The sequence below is a fragment of the Hypanus sabinus genome, chromosome 8 (assembly GCF_030144855.1).
Source record: "Hypanus sabinus isolate sHypSab1 chromosome 8, sHypSab1.hap1, whole genome shotgun sequence".
NCBI classification, from domain to species: domain Eukaryota; kingdom Metazoa; phylum Chordata; class Chondrichthyes; order Myliobatiformes; family Dasyatidae; genus Hypanus; species Hypanus sabinus.
This window is the reverse complement of record NC_082713.1, coordinates 131,375,696-131,399,566: the sequence shown is the minus strand read 5'-3', so window position 1 is coordinate 131,399,566 and position 23,871 is coordinate 131,375,696. Positions and strand designations below refer to the sequence as shown.

The 23,871-nt window shown below is 43.4% G+C and overlaps 1 protein-coding gene across 4 annotated transcripts in view; it reads right to left on the bottom strand.

Moving 5' to 3' along the window:
• Window positions 1-23,871, bottom strand: part of LOC132398425 (PDZ domain-containing RING finger protein 4-like) — a 470,759-nt gene that overhangs the window by 154,218 nt on the left and 292,670 nt on the right. For 2 of the 4 annotated variants that reach the window (XM_059977841.1, XM_059977843.1), the window contains exon 1: window positions 6,893-6,976. The exons of the other annotated variants lie outside the window; for them this stretch is intronic. In XM_059977841.1, coding sequence (XP_059833824.1) covers window positions 6,893-6,961 — 69 coding nt within the window. In that variant the 5' untranslated portion in view covers window positions 6,962-6,976. Of the gene's footprint in view, window positions 1-6,892; window positions 6,977-23,871 lie in introns of those variants that run through there. 4 annotated transcript variants of the gene reach the window in all.

The window sequence follows — 23,871 nt, the reverse complement described above, 5'->3', positions numbered from 1 at the left end:
CAGTGCTGGGGGGTCTCTCTCAGAGTCAGAGTGATACAGTATAGGAACAGGTCCTACAGCCTAACTTGTCCATGGTGCCCAACAAGATATTCCCAGTGGGGTCTGCAAGTCAGGAAGTCCAGAATCCACTGGATCCTGGATTTTCTGACTTGCAGACCTCAGTCAGTTCTGATTAGCAACGATATCTCCTCCACCATCTCCTTTAACACAGAGCTGCATGCTTAGCCCCCTACTCTGCTCGCTCTAAAGTTATGCCTCCAATTCCATACTTCAGTTTGCTGATGACACTATTGTCATTGGCTGGATCAAAGGAGTTGACAAACCAGCATATAGGAGGGAGATTGAAATTTTGGCTGAGTGGTGCCACAACAACAACCTCTCACTCAATGTCATCAAGACCAACAAGCTGATTATTGGCTTCAGGAGGAGGAAACTGGAGGACCTCATCAGGGGATCAGAAGTGGAGAGGGTCAACAATTCCTCTGTCCTATCATTTCAGAGGATCTGAGTGGGTCCAGTAAGTAAGTGCCATTATGAAGAAAGCATGGCAGTGCCTCTACTTTCTTAGAAGTTTGCAAAGATTCAGCATGTCATCTAAAACCTTGACGAACTTCTATAGATGTACAGCAGAGAGTAAGCATGTTGGCTGGTTGCATCATGGCCTGGTATGGATTCACTAATTCCCCTTGAACAAAAAAAGACTAAAAAAGTAGTGAATAGAGCCCAACCTATCACTGGTGAAACCATTCCCACCACTGAGCAGATCTACATGGAGCGTTGTCACAGGAAAGCAGCATCCATCATCAGGGACCCCCACCATGCAGGTCATACTCTTTCCTCGCTGCTGCCATCAGAAAAAGGCTACAGGTGTCTCAGGACTCACATCACCAGGTTCAGGAATACTTATTACATCAGGCTCTTGAACCAGAAGCGATAACTTCACTTGCCCCATCACTGAACCGTTCCCACAACCTATGGACTCACTTTCAAGGACTCTACAACTCATTTTTTTAAATATTTATTAGTTATTTATTCATAATTTCTGGGTTCCCCCACCCCCCATTTTGTATTTGCACAGTTTTTTGCACATTGGTTGTTTGTCCATCCTGTTAGGAATAGTCTTTCATTGATTCTATTGTGTTACTTGTATACACTGTGAATGCCCACAAAAAAGATGAATTTCATGGTTGTATACGGTGACATAAATGTACTTCGATAATAAATTTACTTTGAACATATCCCTCTAAAACCCTACTATCAATGTACATATCCAAATATCACATAATTGTTACAGTACCTGCCTCAACCATTTCATCTGGCAGCCATTCCACAACCCCTGTGTGAATGTGTATGCCGGGCCCCTTTTTGAATCTTACCCTGCTCATGTTAAACCTTTGCCCTCTAGTCTTCAGCTTTCCTTCCCTGGGAAAAAGACCATGTGCATTTGCCCTATCATTAATTTATGCTCTATCAACCCTTTCTGATCGAAAGCACTTGGCTTAAATTGGGGGTGGGGGAGAGGAAGAGGAGAGACCTGCTCACTGCCACAGTCAGAGATGTCAAAGAATCAAGTAGCACATCAAGAGTGCATACAAACCTTCCAAACAATATTATTTTTGTCAACATTCTCGGTGTTCGTTAAAAAAATGACTAGCAGCTGCAGAAAAGGCCGACCCCTTTATAAAGAGTAAAGATCACCATAAGACATAGCAGCAGAATTAGGCCATTTGGCCCATCGAGTTTGCTCCGCCATTTAATCACAGCTGATCCTTTTTTTCCCCTCCTCAGCCCCATTCCCCAAGCTTCTCCTCATAACGTTTGATGCAGTATCAAACTCTGCCTTGAATACCCCAATGTCCTGGTCTCCACAACTGCCTGTGGTAATAAATTCCACAAATTCACCACCCTCTGGCTGAAGAAATTTCTCTGCAACTGTTTTAAATGGAAGCCCTCTTGTCTTTGACTCCACCACCATGAGAAACATCCTTTCCACATTTACTCTGTTTAGGCCTTTCAACATTCAAAAGGTTTCAATGAGATCCCCCTCATCCTTCTAAATTCCAGTGAGTACAGAGCTATCAAACATTCCTCATATGATAACGCTTTCATTCCCAGAATCATCCTTGTGAACCTCTTCTGAACCCTCCCCAATGCCAGCACATCTTTTCTTAGATGAGGAGCCCAAAACTGTTCACAATACTTAAGGGGAGGTTTCACCAGTGCCTTATAAAGTCTCAGCAACACACCCCTGCTCTTCTATTCTCGGCTTCTTGAAATGAATGCCAACATTTTATTTGCTTTTCTCACCACCAACTCAACCTGCAAGTTAACCTTTAGAGTGTTCTGCACAAGGACTCCCAAGTCCCTTTGTATTTCCATTTTAGATTTTCACCCTGTTTAGAAAATAGTCTTCACATTTATTTCCACTACGAAAGTGTATGACCATGCATTTTCTAACACGGTATTTCATTTCTCACTTTCTTACCCGTTCTTCTAATCTGTCTAAGTCCTTCTGCAGCCTACCTGTTTCCTCAACATTACCTGTCCCTCCACCTATCATCTGTAAACTTAGCAACAAAGCCATCTATTCCATCATCTAAATCAATGATATACTGCATGAAAAGAAGCGGTCCCAACACCGACCCCTGCGGAACACCAGGTCACTGGCAGCCAACCAGAAAGGGATCCTTTTATTCCCACTCACTGCCTCCTTCCAATCATCCAATGCTCTAACCATGCCAGTAACTATCCTGTAATACCATGGGCACTTAACTTGGTAAGCAGTTTCATGTGTGACACCTTGTCAAAGGCCTTCTGAAAGTCCAAATATACAACATCCACTGAATTCCCTTTATCTAACCAATGTGTAATCTCCTCAAAGAATTCCATTGCATTTGTTAGGCAAGATTTTCCCTTAAGGAAACCATGCTGACTTTGTCCTATCTTGACCTGCATCACCAAGTACTCCATAACCTCATCCTAATGAGAGAAGGGAGCCATAATTCCTGGTTAGGGCTTCCCTTGCTGCATGATATTACTCAGGGTGTAAAAGACGGTGTGACATGAAGGTGGATCGCTGGAGTCTTTTTCCCTCTGGGAAAGACAGTCGGCAAGGGAGGGCTGAGCTCCAGGGTGAAAGTAGATCTGAAGGATGGTATTTTCACACATGGGATGGTGAATATCTGGAAAGAGCCGCCAAAGCAGGTGGTTCCAGGTAGAGAGGATTAATTTTTTAAAAACATGCTTGGAAAGGTACTTGGGAAGGAAATGTGATACAGGACCAATGTAGCAAACGGGAATGGCAGAGATTGGCACCTTGATTAGTAGGTACGGGTGGGGGGGGGGGGCTGTTCTATTAGTGTTTTTTTAACCACAGGTAAATGGACCTACCTCCTCTTCCGGTACGGAGACTGTTCTCAGAAGCAGAGAGAGGTAATGGACGGGACGGTGGATAATGAACACAGCTCACATTTTTGATGGATTTGGCATTACCCACCGAATCCTTGGTTGCAACTGACAGTGTATGAAATCATGGTGGGTATATAGGGTCTAAACACAGTTGTTTTCCCAGAGAAGGGGAATAAAAAAATTAGGGGGCATAGATTTAAGGTGAGAGGAAGAAGATTTAAAAATGACCTGAGGGATAGAGGTTAATGTTTATGATTTGTAGTCTCGGAGGCTGCAGCAGAACAGCAACAATAATAAAAGACATTTGGACAGCTACATGGATAGGAAGGGGTGAGAGGGATCTGGGTCAATTGCGGGCAAATGGGACCAGCTTGCATGGGAATTCCAGTCAGCATGGACCGAAGTGTCTGTTTCCGTGCTATTGCACCCCACGAATAAGACTTTTCATCCAGTTTTGCTCCTGCGCTACTATCCTGGTTATTAGTCCGTGTGCTGCGCCTCCGGTTAGCGAAGCCAGTCCAGGGCACACCGTCGCAGAGCTCACACAGAAGCCGAGCCCCTCCCGCACGGTCCCTCCTTCTCAGCGCGGAGTTAGCCAGCTGGACTGAAAGCGCGCTCCCCGCCGGCAATGCGTCACCATTCCCAGGGCGCGGGCAGTCAGAGATACCGTTCAAATGCCTGCCTGCCCGCCCTCCGTACGTTGGCAGCTCCTTCCCTTATAACCGCACATCCATCTCTGCTCGCATCCCTGAAGTAGTTTAAATTACCCTATAGATTTAACGCTCCTGGCCCCCAAATAATAACAGAAACATAATCAGTTTTTATTGCGCAATGAACTGTAATTTATAGGAGTTTGAAGCACTTAGTGTTTATAAAGCCATTCTTGTACCGTCAATTCTCCCTTCTCTCTGATTTCACAGTCATTCCGCAAAAAATTGACGTTTTCTTTAGGGAAAAAATGCAGATGTGGGGACAAAAAAAAACGAGAAAAAACTGGAGACACAGCAGGTCAGACAGCGTCTGTGAAAAAGACACGACGTGTTAACGACTCGGGTCAAAGACTCCCCCACCAAATACGGAAGACTCCCGGACTTGAAACATTCACCGTTTCTACTTCCACAGATTGTGCCAGAGCTACCGCTGTTTCTAGCACTTGCTGCTTCAGTTCGTGTCTCCCAGCACTTCCCAGTTCGTAGAGTTTTTCCCGGGTCTGGTTTGAGCTTTCACCAGGTGGACCCCTCCCACTCCAGTCCCTCTGTGTATGTGTAATTAACTCATATTTGCATATTGTTTAAATAAGATGGCATTTTGTATGTCTTATAACAACAGAGGGAGGCTTTTAGCGTTTGCGCTTCCCGCGAAATCTACTGACACTGGAGAAATGAAGCGATTGTTGACAGCCCGCCAATTTGCACTTAAATAAAATTACGCAGCACTTTCGCCTCCAGCAGCAATTAATGGTGCCAAACCCTCCGCGGTGATAAAAAGAGCCATTTTCGCATTAATTAATGCGTGGAATCGTCTTATAAAACGGCTAATGAGGCTCAGATCATGTTACTGTGACATAACGTTCATTAAAGACTCGAGACCTGTGAAGGTGCTCCGCAGTGTGAAGATTCAGGCTGGTACCTAGGTATGCAAGTAGGCGGACACCGCCGACCCAAAGCGCTTCTGACCATCCTCTACCGCCAACCTCCTTCCCATCCACCTTACTACTTTAGTAAGTAAATATCAACACGTCACTCAGAGCAATCGCTGTTTCTCAAATGCACGAATATATAAGAAACGTAAATAATCTTTCAAAATACACTCATTCCCCGATCTGCACCAATTGATCACGTAAAATTCAACAGGCTTTGCAAAACCTCCCGCAGAGAACGCCGTGTAACAATGTACGGCTAGGTCCCACACACTTTTATCTCCCACCTCCCGCACAATCGCCAGTCCCTCCACCCGTCCATCAAGTTTAAATGCGTTATTTGGCCGTGAACAATTAAAGCATGCAGTGAATGAAATATTTAACATTTTCAAATAACCGCCGCTTTAAAAAATCAATTTATTCATTAAACCTGTTGGATGAAGCATCACTGCCACTGGTTATTTTAAAACCAGTGTATTTCCGGGTGAAAGTTTTAAGGGCTGTAGTTTATCAGCACATCTGCTTTTTAAAACTATCATAGCCAAACAATTTTCCCCTACGTTTACGTTCGATGGTTTCTATTCAACTAGCGAAACCACCTAAAGAGGGTATTCTATAATTTTATCCGGAGCGTCATCCTTTAGCGGAGGAAACAGAGTCTCTGTCCAGGGAACACTAAGACCTGTTACACAGGGAGGTCAGTCAATACAGGGTATTTGATTTGCAATCGCAACATTTCCTGCGCAGGTACTCGCTCATGTCCCGTCCGCCTTTGATTGCCGCGCATCGGAATGCAACTTGCAAGTGTGTCCGAGTCATTGATTCTATTTCGCAGCAACTCTAAGTTCCGACTCAGTCAGGAATTAAGGACCAAAAAAAAAGTTGCGCAAAGCTGTCCAGTAACGCTCATGCAAAGCAAATAGACAAATAGAATATGCAGCCTAACACGCCCACACTATTATTCTCATCTCATACAGACTTATTTCTCTCTCATCAGTACTGGTATTTCCTTGCCATCTTTGTATCAACCTAGTTTTCCTTTCCGTGTAATAAACACCCAGAACAGGTAGCCTTGGTGGGAAGAGGAACTGCTAAGATTTCAGCAAGGGAGCATTTCTTCCAAAACGCGTGAAGGCTTTCGCACCTGAAACGACAAATCTCTCCCCACTAGCGCTGCCTGACCCGCTGAGTACTTTTATAATTGTTTGATTTTATGTCAGATTTCCAGCATCTGCAGTTTTTGTTTCGATTTTCATTTGCGTGTTTCTCATTCCATCACTCCACGTGGTACAAGCTCTGATCAACAAATGAGTAAATGATTTACCATTTCTAGTATTTGAGCTCAAGTGTTCAACTCGCCACAAGTTCTTTGTCTGCTATCCAGGATCAGCTTTGATCCCTCTCTTGGAGATTGAAGCCCTATTCTCCCCACTCTTTCCTGTTGCCTCCAAGTCTGCTGCTCGTTATCCTAACTCAAGACCTATACGTCAGAAACGAACGGCTCAGAATTTAAAAAAAAAGTTTAAAAGTTTCATAAGTGTGGGGATGGCGCGTCAGTGGCAATCAATGTCTGTCAGTCAGATGGGCTTGAATGAGAAGGAAATGGTGCACCCCGTTTGATAAGACTTAATGTTCACAAGTGAAAATAACATCAAGGCAATTACAATTCAGCTGTTTGTTCCAAGTACACATAATTCACAAAATTAACATTTAAAGACCAAGTCTTGGATAGAAAGTGACTTCACACCAACACAATATTATTTTTTTTTCATAACATCTCCAGAAGGTGTTCCTCACTCAGTCCCACATTCGCCCAGAGCCCAGGTGCTGCCTTCACGAACTCACCTGTGAAACTTCATACAGTAATTTGTAGTGTTCCTCTCTCTTCTGTAAAGCGCACAGATTGCAGCCCATTATAAATCAGCGACAAGCCACTTTCCCACCGTCCACTTTGCCCACAGCTCAGAGGGACTTGCACTGACGGGAAGTCACCCTCCAGACCTGACTGGAGACTCTCATCAGTCACCAAGCGCCGAGCTCACACTCATACAGAGCATATACAGGGCACAGTTTGCAGTAGTACTTGGCTTGAAGGGGGAGGGGGTGAAAAATGAACAGCACGATTCGTGGTTGTTTCCGTCTCGGTATCTCACACACAGTTTTGATTCAGTTCAAAGCAACACACTCCCCCGTCTCTGCCTCAGTGCACATGACTACACAGAATCCAGCTCATGCATATTAATGAGGGTCTCATTGATTATTTATGAAACGTCGCGATGGTGGGGAAGGACGTTCCTGCTTATGACAGATGAATATCCACTAATTAGGAAGCAAATACATTAAAAAATACATTCTCTGCGCGCAACTCTAAAACTTAGATTATAAAATATAACTTAAATGCACTGAAGCAAAAAAACCGTATTCCTTAAACGTAAGATTTAAGGATTGATGGAAGACTTTTCAATTGACCCGCTGTTAAATGAGAATAATACATAGAACACTTATTTATACGTGTCTAATAAAGATTGTGGAAACGGCCAGCTTTAGGAATTCTTGCTGGAATTTCCACTTCAAGGGTCTGAACAGTGAAAATATTTAAATCCTTCCAAGTGCCTGTGGTGTTCCAGCATTGAGCATCAAACTGCACCAGGAAGCAAACACTCGAAGTGCAAAGTACAAGGACCCCAGGTAATTTCCATTTGAACGTTAAGTCTTGCGATGTTAAGTGGCCCTAAATTCCCTTAATTGATCTTAATTACAAGCAAATTGGTTTGATGGTTAGCGACACCAAAACAGCACCAAAGGCGAAAGTACTTCAACAACTGCTGCCTTCCAGCCTCACCCCCGGGGAGACAATAATCGGATTTTCCGGGCTTTGATTTTACTTAACTGTCTGGAGGAGAACCAGGTTTAGATCTTCGTGGATGCCCGTAAACGACCGCGGGCTGCCCACCTAATGTCGGATTTATGCATGTGGTTGGACTAAACAAGTATTAAACTCGATGCACTTGGCATCTAGTGCCCGTGGTAGGGTCTGGCGATGGGCTTGCAGACTATGCGAGACCGATTGCAGTCACTGATAATTTGTTCGCACGAACCTGCCTCGCACCGATTAAAACTGTTTCAGCGGGACGGGGTTTGCTGCGCCCTTCGCGACGTATGGGAAAGTTTCGGGTGGAAACTAACGGGGCTCCCCGCCAGCTTTGGCTGGGTCGGGTCGGGTCGGCTCGGCGCTGAAGCGGAGATCAACTGCGGGCAAGTTCCGGAACGAAAGTTGCCCGGTGGGAGCGTGGGGAACAGAATGAGAGGAGGGAAGGAGGGAGAACGTGACTGGGAGTAAGACAAGTTTTGATATGTAGGTCACCACATTCCTACAGATGTACCGGGATGAGAATTCTGACTGGTTGCATCACAGCCTGGTATAGAGGCTTCAATACCGCGATCGCAAGAGGTTGAATGAGGGTTGCAGACTCAAGCAAAATTCATCTCCAGCACAATCCTCTCCACCAGCCGTGACATCTTCAAGGGGAGGTGTCTTAAGACGATGACATCCATCATTAAGGACCCTCACCTTTTCGGAAGAATGCCCTCTTCTCATTGCCGCCATAAGGAATGAGAAAGGTGAACAACAGTCTGAAGACACACACTCAACGTTTCGAGAAGACCTTCTCCTCCACTACCTGATTTCTGAATGGTCCACCAGCACTACCTCGCTATTCCGATTTTGCAGTAATTTATTATGTCTTCTAGCCGCAAAACAATACATATCACGACGTACGCCAGTGATAATACATTTGATTTTGAGAGTAGAAAGAAAGAGAGAGATGGGGAGTGCCTGCATACAGGAGAGGGGTGGGGTTGAGGTGACTGGCGCTAGGAGAAGGCAGAAACAATTCATTGTGGTCATTCCAGGGAGGAGGGGCCTTACTGATGTGGACAGACTGGAGAAGGACAAGCTGGAAGACAGGAAAATATGTGTGGATTCGATGGAGGCGTTTGAAATATTGAAGGGTGCAGTGTAGGTAAAGAGGAGCTGTTTCTTCAGTAAAGAATGTAGATGACTGAGGTAGGGGGAAGGGGAATCAGGTGAGTATGGGGTGATGACGCCGATGTGTGAGAGAGTGATGTACAAAGAACAGTAATCGCATTCAATGTCACCCTCTTTTCATATTACTATTTTGCATGCCCCTTCCCCCCCCCCCCCCATCTGTCCTTGGTTCAGTATTGTGCAGCCTAAATGATGGCTTTGGAAAGTGTTTGATTTTTACATTTGAGCAGCCCTTGATTTGTCAATTTTTGTAAGGAATGAGTCATCTTGAAATGGAATTACTGGTCAACATTTGTGAGATTTACAGTGGATCAAGACTACTTACAGCAGCTCTCAAAATCCCAATTTATAAATGATTTGGCTTAGACAACCATCATCTGATCAATCCCTATGGTTAGAAAGAGGATTCAGTGCCAGGATGTCCCAAAACACTGTACAGCCTATGAGGTACTGTACTTGGAAAATGTTGTCATTGTTGGATTGTGGGAAAACTATAGCCACCTTGCGCACATCTGCACAACCTGAGCCTAGAATTAGCAGTGAGATAAGGATCTGGTAACCCATGAAACTACTGCTGGTTACAAGACAAATATCAACCAGGGCACCTTGTCGATCTGCTTTGACCATCTCACCTGAAAGAGGATACATTGCTGATAACTCCAAAAATACAACCCTCTCTCAAAATTTCCTTACAATATCAAGTTAGACCTTATGTTCTAACCCATGGACTGCAACCCACAACCTTCTTCCTTGATACCGTCTCAAATAGAAATATATCTGATGAAGAAAAATGAATAAAATGCAAGTATGAGGCCATAATCTGCTGTTTCCTCTTCTGCAGTTTGTAGACATGCGGAGCTTCTAAAAAGAGGATGTGCAGCCAATCAATTCAAGCTAATTTAGAGACTCAAGAAAGACCTTGGATAGAAATACCAGCTGAAAGCTGTTTCAATTTACAAATGTATAAATCATTTCAAAAGCCATGTGGTTATATACCTGATTGACTAATTTCCAAAAATCACTGAATTTCTAACAGGCCTTTCAAGTCAGCTCTTGAAATCTCCAGCATCAAGGACACAAGATGCAAGTTCAGTTCACCACAAACAGGCATTTGTTTTTGTTTTCCTCCTGGCTTTTTTTTTTAACTGAAGCTTCCCAATCTTTTAATGAAATTACTGTCTATGAATTTTTTAAAACGTTCTTGCGCTCCGTTTAGATTTGCGTTGCACCCGACTTCTATTGTTGAACTGAGAATTCAGAGGTCCATTTCCTGACAGAAATCTTTTATTTCTATGTGAAGTATCTCAGTGCCTCTCAAGCTCTTTGGGAATTGTTTTTTCTTTCTTCATTGCAGTAGTTTTGAAGAGTGTTGGCCTTTGATGATTCATGAGAGATGCAAAGAAAAAAATACTCAGTAGTTATGATCTGAATTTCACTGCCTGCAAAGGCAATCAGTATGTTCCATTGGGAACTGGATAAACATTTGTGAGAGAATAATTTGTGTGGCTGTGGGGAATTAAACTTAAGGGATTGCATCAATAGAGGAAAGCATCAACACGAGGGACTGAATAGCCCCTTTTTATGCTCCTCTTTTTCATCACCCTTGGCCCAACCTCACTCTCAGATTCTGATTCACTTATTTATCACATGCACATTAAATAGAGTAAATTGTGTCATTTGCATAAACAACCAACACAACCCCAGCCTAAAGAAGTACTGGGGGCGCTCTGCAAGTGTCACCACACATTCCAGAACCTGGCAGAACGCAAGACATGACAAAGTTCACAGAAATGATTCTAAGATTGAATGGCTGGTCATATGAAGAGTGTTAGGTGGCTCAGGGCCTGTAATCACTAGAATTCAGAAGAATGAGGGGTGACCTCATTGAAACCTCTCGAATGGTGAAAGGCCTTGGATACAGTAGATGTGGAGAGGATGTTTCCTGTGGTGGGAGAGTCTCAGACCAGAGGGCTCAGACTCAGAACAGAGAGGCATCCTTTTAAAACGGAGAGGAGGAGGAATTTCTTAAACCAGAGAGTGGTGGATCTGTGGAATTTTTTGCCACAGGCAGCTGTGGAGGCCAAGTCTTTCTGTATGTTTAAGGCAGAGGTTGATAGATTCATGATTGGTCAGGGCATGGAGGGATATGGGGAGAAGGCAGGAAATTGGGGCCGAGAGGAAAATTGGACATCAACAAGCCATCTCCAGCCTTAAGAAAGCTTACATATTTGCAGACATTGGCCTTCAATTTCTCCAGTGGACCCACCGACAGGGGGCTCTGGCCATCTGACCTTGACTTCCAGACTTCTGATCAACGTGACTGGAAACTGTTGCTTCCACGCCAAAACCTAACTTCAGCTTTTTAACTTTCCTTTCTCTACTTCGTATAGTTACTATTCAACCATATATGAACACCCATGAATGCAGCCAAATGAAGCAGTGTTCCTCTGGGGCCAAGATGTAAATCATAATACCAACAGACATACACCGCAAAAGGCCCATATAAGATAGAAAGTAAACATACAGTCACACAAAAAAAATATATATAGCTCAAGTCCCTGAGCGATATGCCTTGTAAATTGATGGTGCATGGGTGTTATTGGCAAGAGTAAGCAGCTCCCAGCAGTTAGCAGATGAGTGTATACATGTGTCCTGTAAGATGCATTCTACTTACTTGGTTATTCAAGCTGTTTTCCTGCAGATCTGGAAACTTGCTACAAATTACATTTGCAGCCTTATTTCAGTCTTCTGATAGTTAACCACAGCGTTTACTTTTTGTAAAGCCTGCCATGTTCAACAAAGCGCACGGAGACAAAGCTGGTTAACTAAGGTGATTAATTGGGGAAATTGCTCGAAGTCACACAGATATTACTCTCACAGCCTAAAACTTAACACAGGCCATTAAGTTGGGAAGATGAACTAAGCCTTTTATCTTTTATCTTCCGGTGATTTCTAATGGAAGATTCATGTGTGCCTATACACAAATTGCTGATTAAATAGGGAATTTCTGAGGAGGCATCTGTTCCAAATGAAAGAGTAGAAATCTCCAATCCTGTCCATGGTGTTAACCTTTGTGCGTGCACTGTTTGGTCCAAACTTCCTGTCTGCACAATTTTGTCTCCCTGTCATCAACCAAACTGTTACCTGATGCCATTGGCTGGTCTCAAGTAATGAAATTCAACAGTTTTCAATTTCAAATACAAAATTCCAGTGTGTTCCAGTATCTACTCTCCCCATCTTTGACTCCACCCCCAACTCACTGAAGTTTTTTCTCGGCGGGCAGCAATCAGCACGACAGATTTTTCGCTGGTGACGTAGTGCGAGGTTTAAAAAGAGCCTGGGTGCTTTCAGTCTTTTTCTCAGCAGGCGGCAATCAGTGTGGGGCCAATAAAAAGAAAGGAGATGTAACAGAGCGACCATTGTTTGAGTGGTCCAGCTTTGGCTCAACGGGCTGAGGCGAGGACATGCTTGGGCAAGCATAGGCAGAGGTTCAAGTAAGTACGAAAGTTTCTAGCATCTCTTTTTCCTGTTAGTACATAGTTATTGTGTTGGGAATGGGTTCAGAGGTACTGGTAGGTTCTTTTGTGTGAGACGTAGGAACTTTGGGAGACCCCCAGTCTCCCTGATAACTACTAACTACACCTGCATGAAGTACACTGAGCTGCAGCTCTGAAGAGACCTTGTTAAGGAACTGGTGCTGCAGCTCGAAGGCCTTTGGCTGAATATGGGAAAATGACGAGCTGATGCATAGGAGCTACAGGGAGGTAATCGCCCCTAAGTTGCAGGAGGCAGGTACCTGGAGGTAGACTGTCAGGAGAGGGAAAAGGAATAGACAGCTAGTGCAGAGTATCCCTTTGGCTGTTCCCCCTCTATAATAAGCATACTGCATCGAATACTGTTGGGAGGGAGACCTATCAGGGGGACCCACAGCAGCCTGGTCTCTGGCACTGTGTCTGACTCTGTGGATCAGAACGGAAGAGAGGAGAAGAGGAGGGCAGCAGTAATAGGGAACTCTATAACTAGAGGAGCAGAGAACAGATTCTTTGGATGTGAAAGAGACACCCAGGCGGTATGTTGCCTCCTAGATGCCATAGTTAGGGATGTCTCGGATAGTGTTAACGTATTTTAATGGGGGAGGGTGAACAGCTGGAAGTTGTGGTACATATTGGTACCAACCGCATAGGTAAGAAAACGGTCCTGCAATGAGAATATAGGGAGTTTGGCAGAAAGCTGAAAAGCAGGACCTCTAGGGTAGTAATCTCAGGATTGTTCCTGTGTGCCATGTGCCAGTGAATGCAAGGACAGGATGATTTGGCAGATGACTTGTGGCTGAAGAATTGGTGCAGGGGGCAGGACTTCAGATTTCTGGATCATTGGGATCTCTCCTGAGGAAGGTATGACCTGTACAAAAAGGACAGGTTACACCTGAACTTGAGGGGGGACCAATATCCTTGCGGGCAGGTTTGCTGGAGCTGTTGCAGAAGGTTTAAACTAATTTGGCAGAGGGATGGGAACCAGGGGTGATAGGGCTGTTGGTTTATGAGCAGAGGCAATGTGTAGTGAGACCGAGGAAGGACAGGCAGATAAGGTGAATTTGAAATCAATGGGATGAGTTAAAGTGTAACAAGGAGTCAAATCAGAAAGGGTGATGAATACAGGACTGATGGTGTTATATTTCAATGCACACAGCATATGGAATATGGTAGATGATCTTGTAGCACAGTTAGAGATTGGCAGGTATGACGTTGTTGGCATCTCCAAGTCATGGCTGAAAGAAGATCATAGTTGGCAGTTCAACATCCAGGGATACATAGTGTGTCAAAAATCAGGAAAGTAGGCAGAGGAAGTGGGTGACTTTATTGATAAAAGGATGAAATCAAATCCGTAGAAAGAGGTGACATAGGATCGGGAAATGCAGAACATTATGGGTAGACTTAAGGAAGTGCAAGGGTAAAAAGTCACTGATGGGAGTTATATACAGGCCCCAGAATAGCAGCCAGGATATGGGCTACAAATTACAATGGGAGAGAAAAGGCATGTGAAAAAGGTACTGTTGCGACAACAGTATGGGAATTTCAATATGCAGGTAGATTGGGAAAAACTGGTTGGTGCTGGATCCCAAGAGGAAAAATTTGTAAAATGCCTACAAGATGGCTTTTTAGAGCAGCTCATAGTCGAGTCCACGAGGAGAAAAGCAATTCTGGATTGGATGTTACGTAATGACCCAGATCTGATTAGGAAGCTTAAGTTAAAGCAACCTCTATGAGGCAATGATCATTTTATGATAGAATTCACTCTGCAGGTTGAAAAGGAGAAGTTCAAATCAGAAGTATTGGTACAGTGGCGTGGAGTAAAGGAAATTACAAGGGCATGAAAGAGGAGCTGGTCAAAGTTCACTGCAAGAGGATACTAGCAGGGATGATAGCAGAACACAACGGCTGGTGTTTCTGGGAGGAATTCAGAAGGTGCAGGAAGGATACATCCCAAAGATGAAAAAGGGAGGATGTGGCAATTGTGGCTGACAAGTGAAGTTAAATGCAGCATAAAAGCAAAAGAGGGAGCATATAAAATAGCAAAGATTAGTGGGAAGTTAATGGATTGGGAAGCTTATAAAAACCAACAGAAGGGAACCAAACAAAAGCCATAAAGCAAGAAAAGATGAAATACGAATGCAAGTTAACCAATTATATAAAAGAGTTTTTTTTCCAAATATATCAGGAGTAAGAGAGAGATGAGAGTGCATATTGGACCACTGTAAAATGATGCTGAAGAGGTAGTAATGGGGGACAAATAAATGGCAGAGGTACTTCATTAGTATTTTGCAGCAGTTTTCATTGTGTTAGAAGTATGTCGAAAGTTCAGGAGTGTCAGGGTACAGAAGTGAGTGTCATTGCTATTCCCAAGGAGAAGGTGTTTGGAAGCTGAAAAGTTAGAAGGTAGATAAGTCACCTGGATCAAATGGATCACAGCCCAGAGTTCTGAAAGCAGTAGCCTAAGTGATTGTGGAAGCATTAGTAATGATCTTTCAAGAATCACCAGATTCTGAAATAATTCCAGAGGACTGGAAAATTACAAACGTGATGCCACACTTTAAGAAGTGAGGGAGGCAGAAGAGAGGAACTAGTAGGCAGTTAGCCTGACTTTGGTGATGGAAAGATGTTGAGAGTCTATTATTAAGGATGAGGTTTTGGGATACTTGGAGGCACCTGAAAAAATAGGCCAAAGTCAGCATGGTTTCTGAAAGAGAAATCTTGCCTGACAAATCTGTTGGAATTCTTTGAGAAATTAACAGGTAAGATAGACAAAGGAGAGTCAGTGGATGCTGTTTATTTGGACTTTCAGAAGGCCGTTGACAAAGTGACACACATGAGGCTCCTTAACAGAATAAAAGCCCATGTTATTCCAGGAAAATAACCAAATGGATAGAAGATTGGCTGACTGGCTGAAGGCAATGTGTAGCGGGCCTTTTCTGGTTAGCTGCCGGTGGCAAGTGGTGTGCTGCAATGGTTGGTGTTGGGACGGCTTCATTTTATGTCGTTTATCAGTGATTTGGATGAAGGAATTTGGATGAAGGTTTGCAGACAAGATAAGGAAAGGTGGAAGGGCAGGTAGTGTTGAGGAAGCAGGGTGTCTACAGAAAGACTTAGACAGATTAGGGTAATGGCAAAGTAGTGGTAGATGGAATTTATTTCAGGGAAGTGCATGGTCATGAACCTAGGCAGAAGGAATTTGTGGACTATTTTGTAAATGGGGACAAAATTCAGAAAATCAGAGGTGCAGAGGGACTTGGGATTCATCGTGCAGGATTCCCTAAAGGTTAACTTGGAGGTTGACTCGGTGGTAGGAAGGCAAATGCAATGTTAGCACTCATTTTGAGAGGACTAGAACACAAACGGAGGGTTGTAATGTTGGGGCTATATAGGGCATTGGCCAGACACCACTTGGAGTACTGTGAGCAGCTTTGGGCTTCTTACTAAGAAAAGATGTGGTGACATTGGAGAGAGCCCAGAGGCTCACAAGAATGAACCCAGGAATGAGAAGGTTAACATATGAGGAGCATTTGATGGCTCTGGGTCTGTACTTGCTGCAGTTTAGAAGAATGAGGGAGATTTCATTGAAACCTATCAAATATTGAAAGGTCTGGATGGAGTGGATGTGGAGAGAATGTTTCCCATAGTCGGGGAGTCTAGGACCAGAAGGCATTGCCTCAGAATGGAGGGACATCCATATAGAACAAAGATGAGGAAAAATTTCTTTAGCAGGAGGGTGGGTGGTGAATCTGTGGAATTCTTTGCACAGATGACTGGGTACATTTAAGGTGGAGATGGACAGGTTCTTGATTAATCAACGGTTACGGGGAGAAAGAAGGAAAATGGGGTTGAAAGGGATAATAAATAAGCCATGATGGAATGGGAAAGCAGACTCGATGTACCGAGTGGCCTAATTCTGCTCCTAGGTCTTATGGTTCAAAGAGTTTCCACCCTGTAATCAAACCATTCAGAGCAGAAAGTCCCAGATCTGATGCTAACCATATTAACAACTCAACTGAGAGTTGGAAATGTTCAGGGAGTTGAGAATCGTTCTGATCTGTGTTAGATGCAGGAAGGTTAGCTACTGTTAACACCAGACTTTTCTCCAGGGTAGCTCTCGTCCTGGAGCCAGAAATTTTGTGCCCAATTTAAAAGTAAAGCACATAATCTAGGTCAATATGCTAACACAGTACCAAACTCGTGGATGTTTCGTATTTTGGTCGAGAAGTTAAAAGCGAGGTGCAATCTGCTCCTTTACATCAAAGCATCTGGTGTCCTAAAGAAGAGATGGAGAGTTCTTTCTGGAGCTCTGGCCAACATTTATTCCCCAACACCATTGAAACAGATCACTTGATCAACCATCACATTCCAGTATTCATTGTCCTGACCTCTACTCCATTCCCACTAACCTAATCTTTGTACTGTACCCTGTACTGTAAATAAACCAGTGAAAATTTGTTGTAAACATTAGAACCAATTCAATTGTGAATTGATTGTCACTTCAATTTTCACACGATAATCAACTAAGTTGGTAAACCCCTTCAGGGTATTCTTTGTTCCAAATTTGAGCAATAAACTACAATATTCCTAACAATCCGCAGATCCAGAGCTACCTTTTCAGGAGTGCTCCCTTCTGAATTTCAGCAGAGTGCAACTGTTCTGCTTCCAGTTACAATTACATTTTAAAAGTAAAATCCACACTGAATTGTTCAAATGTCTGACAGGCTTCCTGTTTTGACACCCCCCCCCACCCAAAACCGTCCTTGCTTAGAGCAATTTGCCTCAGTTTATTAGTTGGTATCTAGACTCAGTCTTCAGGGGTCGTCCCAAAGTTGGTGAAGATGCAACTTTGAAACTAACAAGCCATCAGCCTCATTCAGACTGCACGCTGCTGCTGCTGCCAAACAGCTAAACTAGGTTTATACAGTACCAATATACAGTGGTTTAGCTGAACGTGTTGTCCCCAGCTGTACCATACACTACAGTTGTTGCACGCTTGTCAGTTTTCATCTTGTTGAATCTATCACTGTGAGTGACAGAGAGTGCTGAAGAAGCGCATGTTAATTCCAATTCCAATCACTTCAACAATACTCATCACAACAAGGGATGACGGTTCTTGCTTTCATTCAGGTTTGGTTCATTCACATCTCAGAAGTGTCAACACCACCGGGGGCTTACGTCTACAACAGCCACGCTTCAGGTTTAGGTTCAAGTTTATAGTTCATTCCACCATGTATACAGCTAAATGAAAATCGTTCCTCGGGGGGCCAAGGTGCAAAGCATCGTACATATAGTCACACACAGCACATTCTGCAGTTAGGATCCAATCCATTCAATCACAAAATAATGTTAGCACAAGTCCCTGAGCGGCACGGCCTGACAGTCTGTGAGAGGTGCATGTTTATGTAAGACAGTATAATGTTACTGGTATTTTTACAGTGAAACACGCAATCGTATAAACATGTGAAATAGCAGCAATAAAAGATGAAAAGTGGCCAGTGCAGAGTGAGATTGTGTCCCTGAGTTGGGGAATGGCAGGGCATTCAGACAAAGGTGTATGTGTGTGCTGAGTGGCAGCAAGGTGTTCTTGAGTTGGCTTTAATCAAACGGACCACAAAGCTCTTCAGCACTTGCTAAGGGTCAGACTGGCGTTCAAATTCTTCCCCTTCAAGTGATTTTTCCATGCTTTGGTATTGTGGTATATCTTACATGCATGCTACACATTGAGGGTTCAATTGCTAGTATCCCACAAACACACACAGGCTCTTCACCCAGACTTAATATCATTTAGTGCCGCACCAGGAAGGAATTAAATGCTCTGCAAAAGTACAAAAGGACAGAAACTGTCACAGCTAACCAGGTACAACATACAGCACTCGGTGTTCACCTGAAATGGAAATGGTTTGAGAAATACAGCTAATGATCATATGGAGATTCATTAGGGGAACTGAAGCTAAGGCAGCATTGTGACATTACACTTCAACAATACTAATCAGATATTAAAACACATTAGGACACTCAAAGGTTGTTAATTGCTCGACATAAATGCATGTCTTCCTTCCAATGATGGTAAATGCTTTTTGTTGCAATTCTATTATGAACATGGTGTGAATCCAAAAATTGAACTGGGCTAACACAAAGGGAATGGTCCTACGTTGTTATAGGGTCAGCTTGAGCCCGACATCACAATCAGTTGACACATGGCCAGTGGATGCACATAAACAAAACTTTCTTCACCTCTCATTCTACTGCCAGATGAATTAATAAATGACAGTTGCCGAGGACTACAACTTGTATGCTGCGTACACAGGCTACAGGACAACTGCAAAGCCAGGGTTCATAGGACACACTGTCCCTCTGTTTTAAAAAGAAATATCCTCCTTGTTGAAATTATTGACTGAGGTCAGATTTCCTTCTCCAAAATTATGGCTTTAATAAATCACACCGCAAAGTCCTTTCAACTTCATCATACCTTGGTTACACTATCTTGTGTTTATTCTGGTCAGGAAGGGAGTCAGTAAGCGATAATATACACTACTTCAATTGACCTGTCAGGAGTTCATCTGGCTTCCCCAGTTTAATGGGATGGGTCCAGTCAACATCAGTGCCTTGATCTCCCAATGTGCCTTTTCCTAACTATTATTTCCTTTACTTTTAAGGCTAAAGGCCAGTATGTGTATTCAGTTTTACACCTGTATCTGTATAACAATATTAGTGATTTATCAGGAGAAATACAGCAGGTCTGCAAATACACAAAACCTTTAAAGGTGGGCTCAGCTTAGAAAGCTATTGTTCTAAGAGCAACAATTACATTGTCCCCTTTCGATTTAAAATCATTTCTAACCAACTATTACAAGAATATTTCCAGAGTAACAAACAATCTGCTGGAGATACTCATGTCAAGCGGTTTCTGCGGGAGAAAGGGGATGGTCGATGTTTCAAGTCAAATCCCTGCATTGAGACAGAACAGTGTCTCCATATCACCTTACAGATGGTGTTTGGCAGTTCCCACACATCCTGTGTATAGTGGTTGGCCATAACTCAGTTGTAAACTCCGTCCTAGTTTCGAGTACCCTTCCAGGGACCCAACCACATCATCTCGGTCGACTGCCCAACTCTGTGCTGAGATAATACCGATGAAAATCAAAGGTTAAATGGAAGTAAATGCTAGCTACCCAACCCAGGCTGAATGGCACCCGACCACGTACACTGGAATCAGGTCAGGTATCAAAAAAATATTACCACCTTTGGTTTGGGCTCAAATTGACTTTGCTGAGGTTTGGATTTTGATTTAAGTCCCAAGCAGATCTCAAAACTAAGGCATCTTCTCTCCCAGGTTATCATATCAATAAAACAAATCAAGTTGTCATTACCATGTTGATGATTCGACAAGAATATGCACAAACTGCACTCCTCCACTTTAGAATCGTTACATGAAAAAATACTAAAATGGGTGTGTAGTCTCAGGGATATTCTAAAGTCATGAATGTTATCTTATCCTTTCCCTAACTGACATGAGTGGCACCTGGAGTTGTTGGGAGCAGTTTGCTCCCCAATGAAACTGCACAGCAACATGTTCAACCACTTCAATGTTTGACCAGTGTGGATTCTCAACTTCAAACAAGTGGCCTCCTGTCAAAGCACTGAACAAGCAGGAATATCAAGCGCTGCCGCACTTGCTATCAAACAGACGGTCAGGGGGAATAAAACAATATGCCCCCAACTGGCCCTGTCTTTGGTTACCTTACCTTCTGTGCGGTTTTAAGGACTGCATTATTGCATCCGACTTCTCTTCAGGACTGACTGCTATCACGTTGCCGAGCCAGCTGTCTAAGAGACATCTGTCTGGCTGGTGCTGACCCTGCCCATTGTTTTGGTAAAGACCAAGTCCCAACATGCTTCACTGTCAGACACAGTGAAGTCCGTGCCAGCTGTTACATTATTGTACAAGTACTTGCAAGATTACACCATAACACTGCATTGGCTTGGCACTGCAAATTGTGCATTGCAAACTCTGTCTCCTGACAATACTCACACAAGCCTGTTGTAAAACCACAGGAGACAGCAATTTGATTTTGTAGCCTAAATAAAATTAATTTTATGTCGCCAATGAAACTGTCATTAACTAGACTTTTGATTTAAGCAAGGAGTGAGACTGTTTAAACTGATACTGCAAAAAAGCAGCCCAGCGAATCCAACTCTATTCGGTTCGCTTTCTGCTTGACAGATCCTTCTTTTGTTCATCTTTTCAATATCACAAGATGTAAAAAGGCAGAACCATGTTTCTCTGAGAAAGGGGATGTCATTCATCCATTTTCTCATTTTCCCTCCTCAGAGTTCGACTGTCCTGTTTGCTTCCCATCTGCAGCTGGAACCGTTTGCCTCTCAGATGCTGAAAGACACCCAGCCCTGTGTTGGGATGACACTGATGGCTCCCAAAGCCCATCCTCAGCCAAAGCTGCTGCACCTGCCACCCCCTCCTCCGGTTCCTTATACTTGCCAGTTCGTGGGGCGCTAACCCGAGGAAATGACACAGAGAAGCACAATTCCAATTTGTTCAGAGCCCATTAACCCTTCAACTGCCAACTGTCTAAGGCGATTTCATTTCAAAGCATTGTTGGCATCGGACGAGCTTCCTCTGACACGATGCTTGCCAATGCTGCCAAGAGGGCTTTCTAATTTCTGCAACTTAAATCCACTGGCTACTTCTGCATGACCCACAGAAACTCCCCGATGTAGCTGTCTGTTTGCTGGACAATCTGTAATTTTATACTGCTTAACATAAAGTGGGATCTCCCCTCACACCAAGCTTAATTAAATCCACAGCAATTAGATGTAGATGGGCTGCGGATCAGTGTGAATTGAAGCTTGCTTCTCAAAGTAAATCAAAATTCAAAGTAAGCTTATTATCAAAGTATGTATACGTCACCATGAAATTCATTTTCTTGCAGGCATTCACACTTCTCTGAGCCTGGAGCTCACACAGTTAAACACAAGCAGCTACAGGCACAGGATATTGGTAGGCATCCCTTGCTAATTCAGGATTTCTTGGACCCCAACCAAATGAGGACAGGAGCAGCTGGACTTAGGCTATGATTCCCTTTACAGATAATTTACCAATGTACTAATGCCAAGATGCACACAGACCAGGTTGGCCGTGGACAACACACACAAGAAGGAAACTTGTTCAGGACAGAATGGTAGCAATAAGACACGGCTCCGGATCAGGCAGCGTCAGGCATAAGATTAAGGCAAGAAGCGTAAATGCAAGTGGAGCAAAATTGAAAATTAAAAATTATGCATGCCGAAAATCTGAAATGGAATATTGGGGAGCCTAGAGGAAGGAGGACAGCTGGTCAGGCAGCAAAGAGAAAAGACAATTGAGACATTGGCATAGGACTCTTCTTTGCAACAAAGGTTCTACACCCCAGCGTTGACCCTGTCCTTTCAGTTTGCAGGTGCGGATCATGCTTTCATTGCTGTTCCTGTGTTAATATGTTCTCCTCATTTCTGCACTACAAAGCAGGACTTGTAACTTCTAATCCAGTCCTTATCTGAGGCAAAGCAGATGTCTGTTTGAAACACAAGACAGCTCAGCATCTAACCAATTCAATAAGCTCGAGCTGCAGAGTTGGAACAACGTACACTTTAGTGATGTATTCAAAATCTCTCGTTCCAGTAGAAAAATGTATTCACTCTAAAAGCAGGAAACACAAATATCTATCCACTGAGGTGTTACTTCTGCATTTCTCCCATTTGTACAATTAACATAACATCAGCTCATTGGAATGGAAGGAGAATGGATAATAAATATATATCCTGTAACATTAGCAATAATAATTGGTTATTCAATCATAAAGACTGGCCTGCCTTTCAGTTAGACCATGATTGATATGTATCTCAATTATACTTTTCTGCATGCCTTGGTTTGCTTTAACTAATCACATTCTGTCAACATTAGTCTTGTCAACTCTAAACTGGTAGCTTCTTCACTCTTATCTCACTGGAACAAGCCAATGCGGTGCAAGAGCGATAGAGATCAAGTGCAATCCTCATTAAATATCCAAACAGGCTCAAAGGGACAAATGATCTCTTCCTGTTGCTAATGAGAGACAAGAGGCAATTTGTTTCTTGGGAATGAGAAGCCTAAAGCTCAGCTCTCTTTCTGTAGGTTCAAAGGAAATGAACATCTCTCTTACATCTGTTGGGGTGGGTTGGGCATCACTGTCAGAGGTTGGAGATACTAGAAATATATGCCGTGGTCCTTTAGCTTTGAGCAGCTTGAATAACAACTCTCAAGTGCCTGCCTGGATCTCCTCCGTGGCTCACACCCATGTCTCTACATGTCTACCCTTTACCAGATACAAGGTATCAGATCTAGTTTGGACCCTGTCGTTAATACAAGTGCAAAACCCTCCAGAACAGGAACTTGCAGCTCCTTTAGAACTTCTGAGAGAATCTTCTGGAGGTGGCCCGGCAATTGGCAGCCTCAACTCGTTTGCTGAAAGACTATTCTGAATGTTGCCTGCCCTTCAGGTGAAGGTGTTTCTCTTGGCTTCTACCTCAGATCAATAGCTCACCTGATTCCCTTCACAGCTCCACTGGAAAGACAAGTTATTTAAAGGGCATGAACTGAAATCGGCGAAAGGTACATCCTTTATTGAAGAGAGCACGCCCCGAGCAAACAGCAGTTGCAGGTACAACAAGGAATCTGGGTCATATCCCATGATGCACTCAGGTTTTGAAATGCCATGACACAACCCAACTTCCCCTTTTAAAAAAAAGGAATGACCACATACAAACCAACAATTATACCTTGCAAAAGGTTATATTCTTACTCTCGTGCATACAATTTCCAACTCAAATCATTGTAAAATCAATCCCTCAACTGGTCTTCTTTACCATCGTGGTCTCCTCAACAAGAAGGTTTAATTGTCTTCCAGAGATGTCCTCTCCTGGTATCATCATGGTGAGTGACCTCCTCCTGTGGATGAGAGGAGGTCCCTTGGTTTTCGGTCAGCACTGACTGTGTGAGAGGACTCATCAGCCACATGCACGTCTCTGGTCCTAACATCAGCAGGTAACTGTCATCCACTTGTTGAATATCCAAGTTCAATGTAAATTTATTATCAAAGTACGTACTTGTCACCATATAACTCCTTGCAATTCACTTTCTTCCAGTCATTTACAGGAAAATGAAGAGATACAACAGAGTTCTTGAAAAGCTATAAAGAGCAAAGACTGTC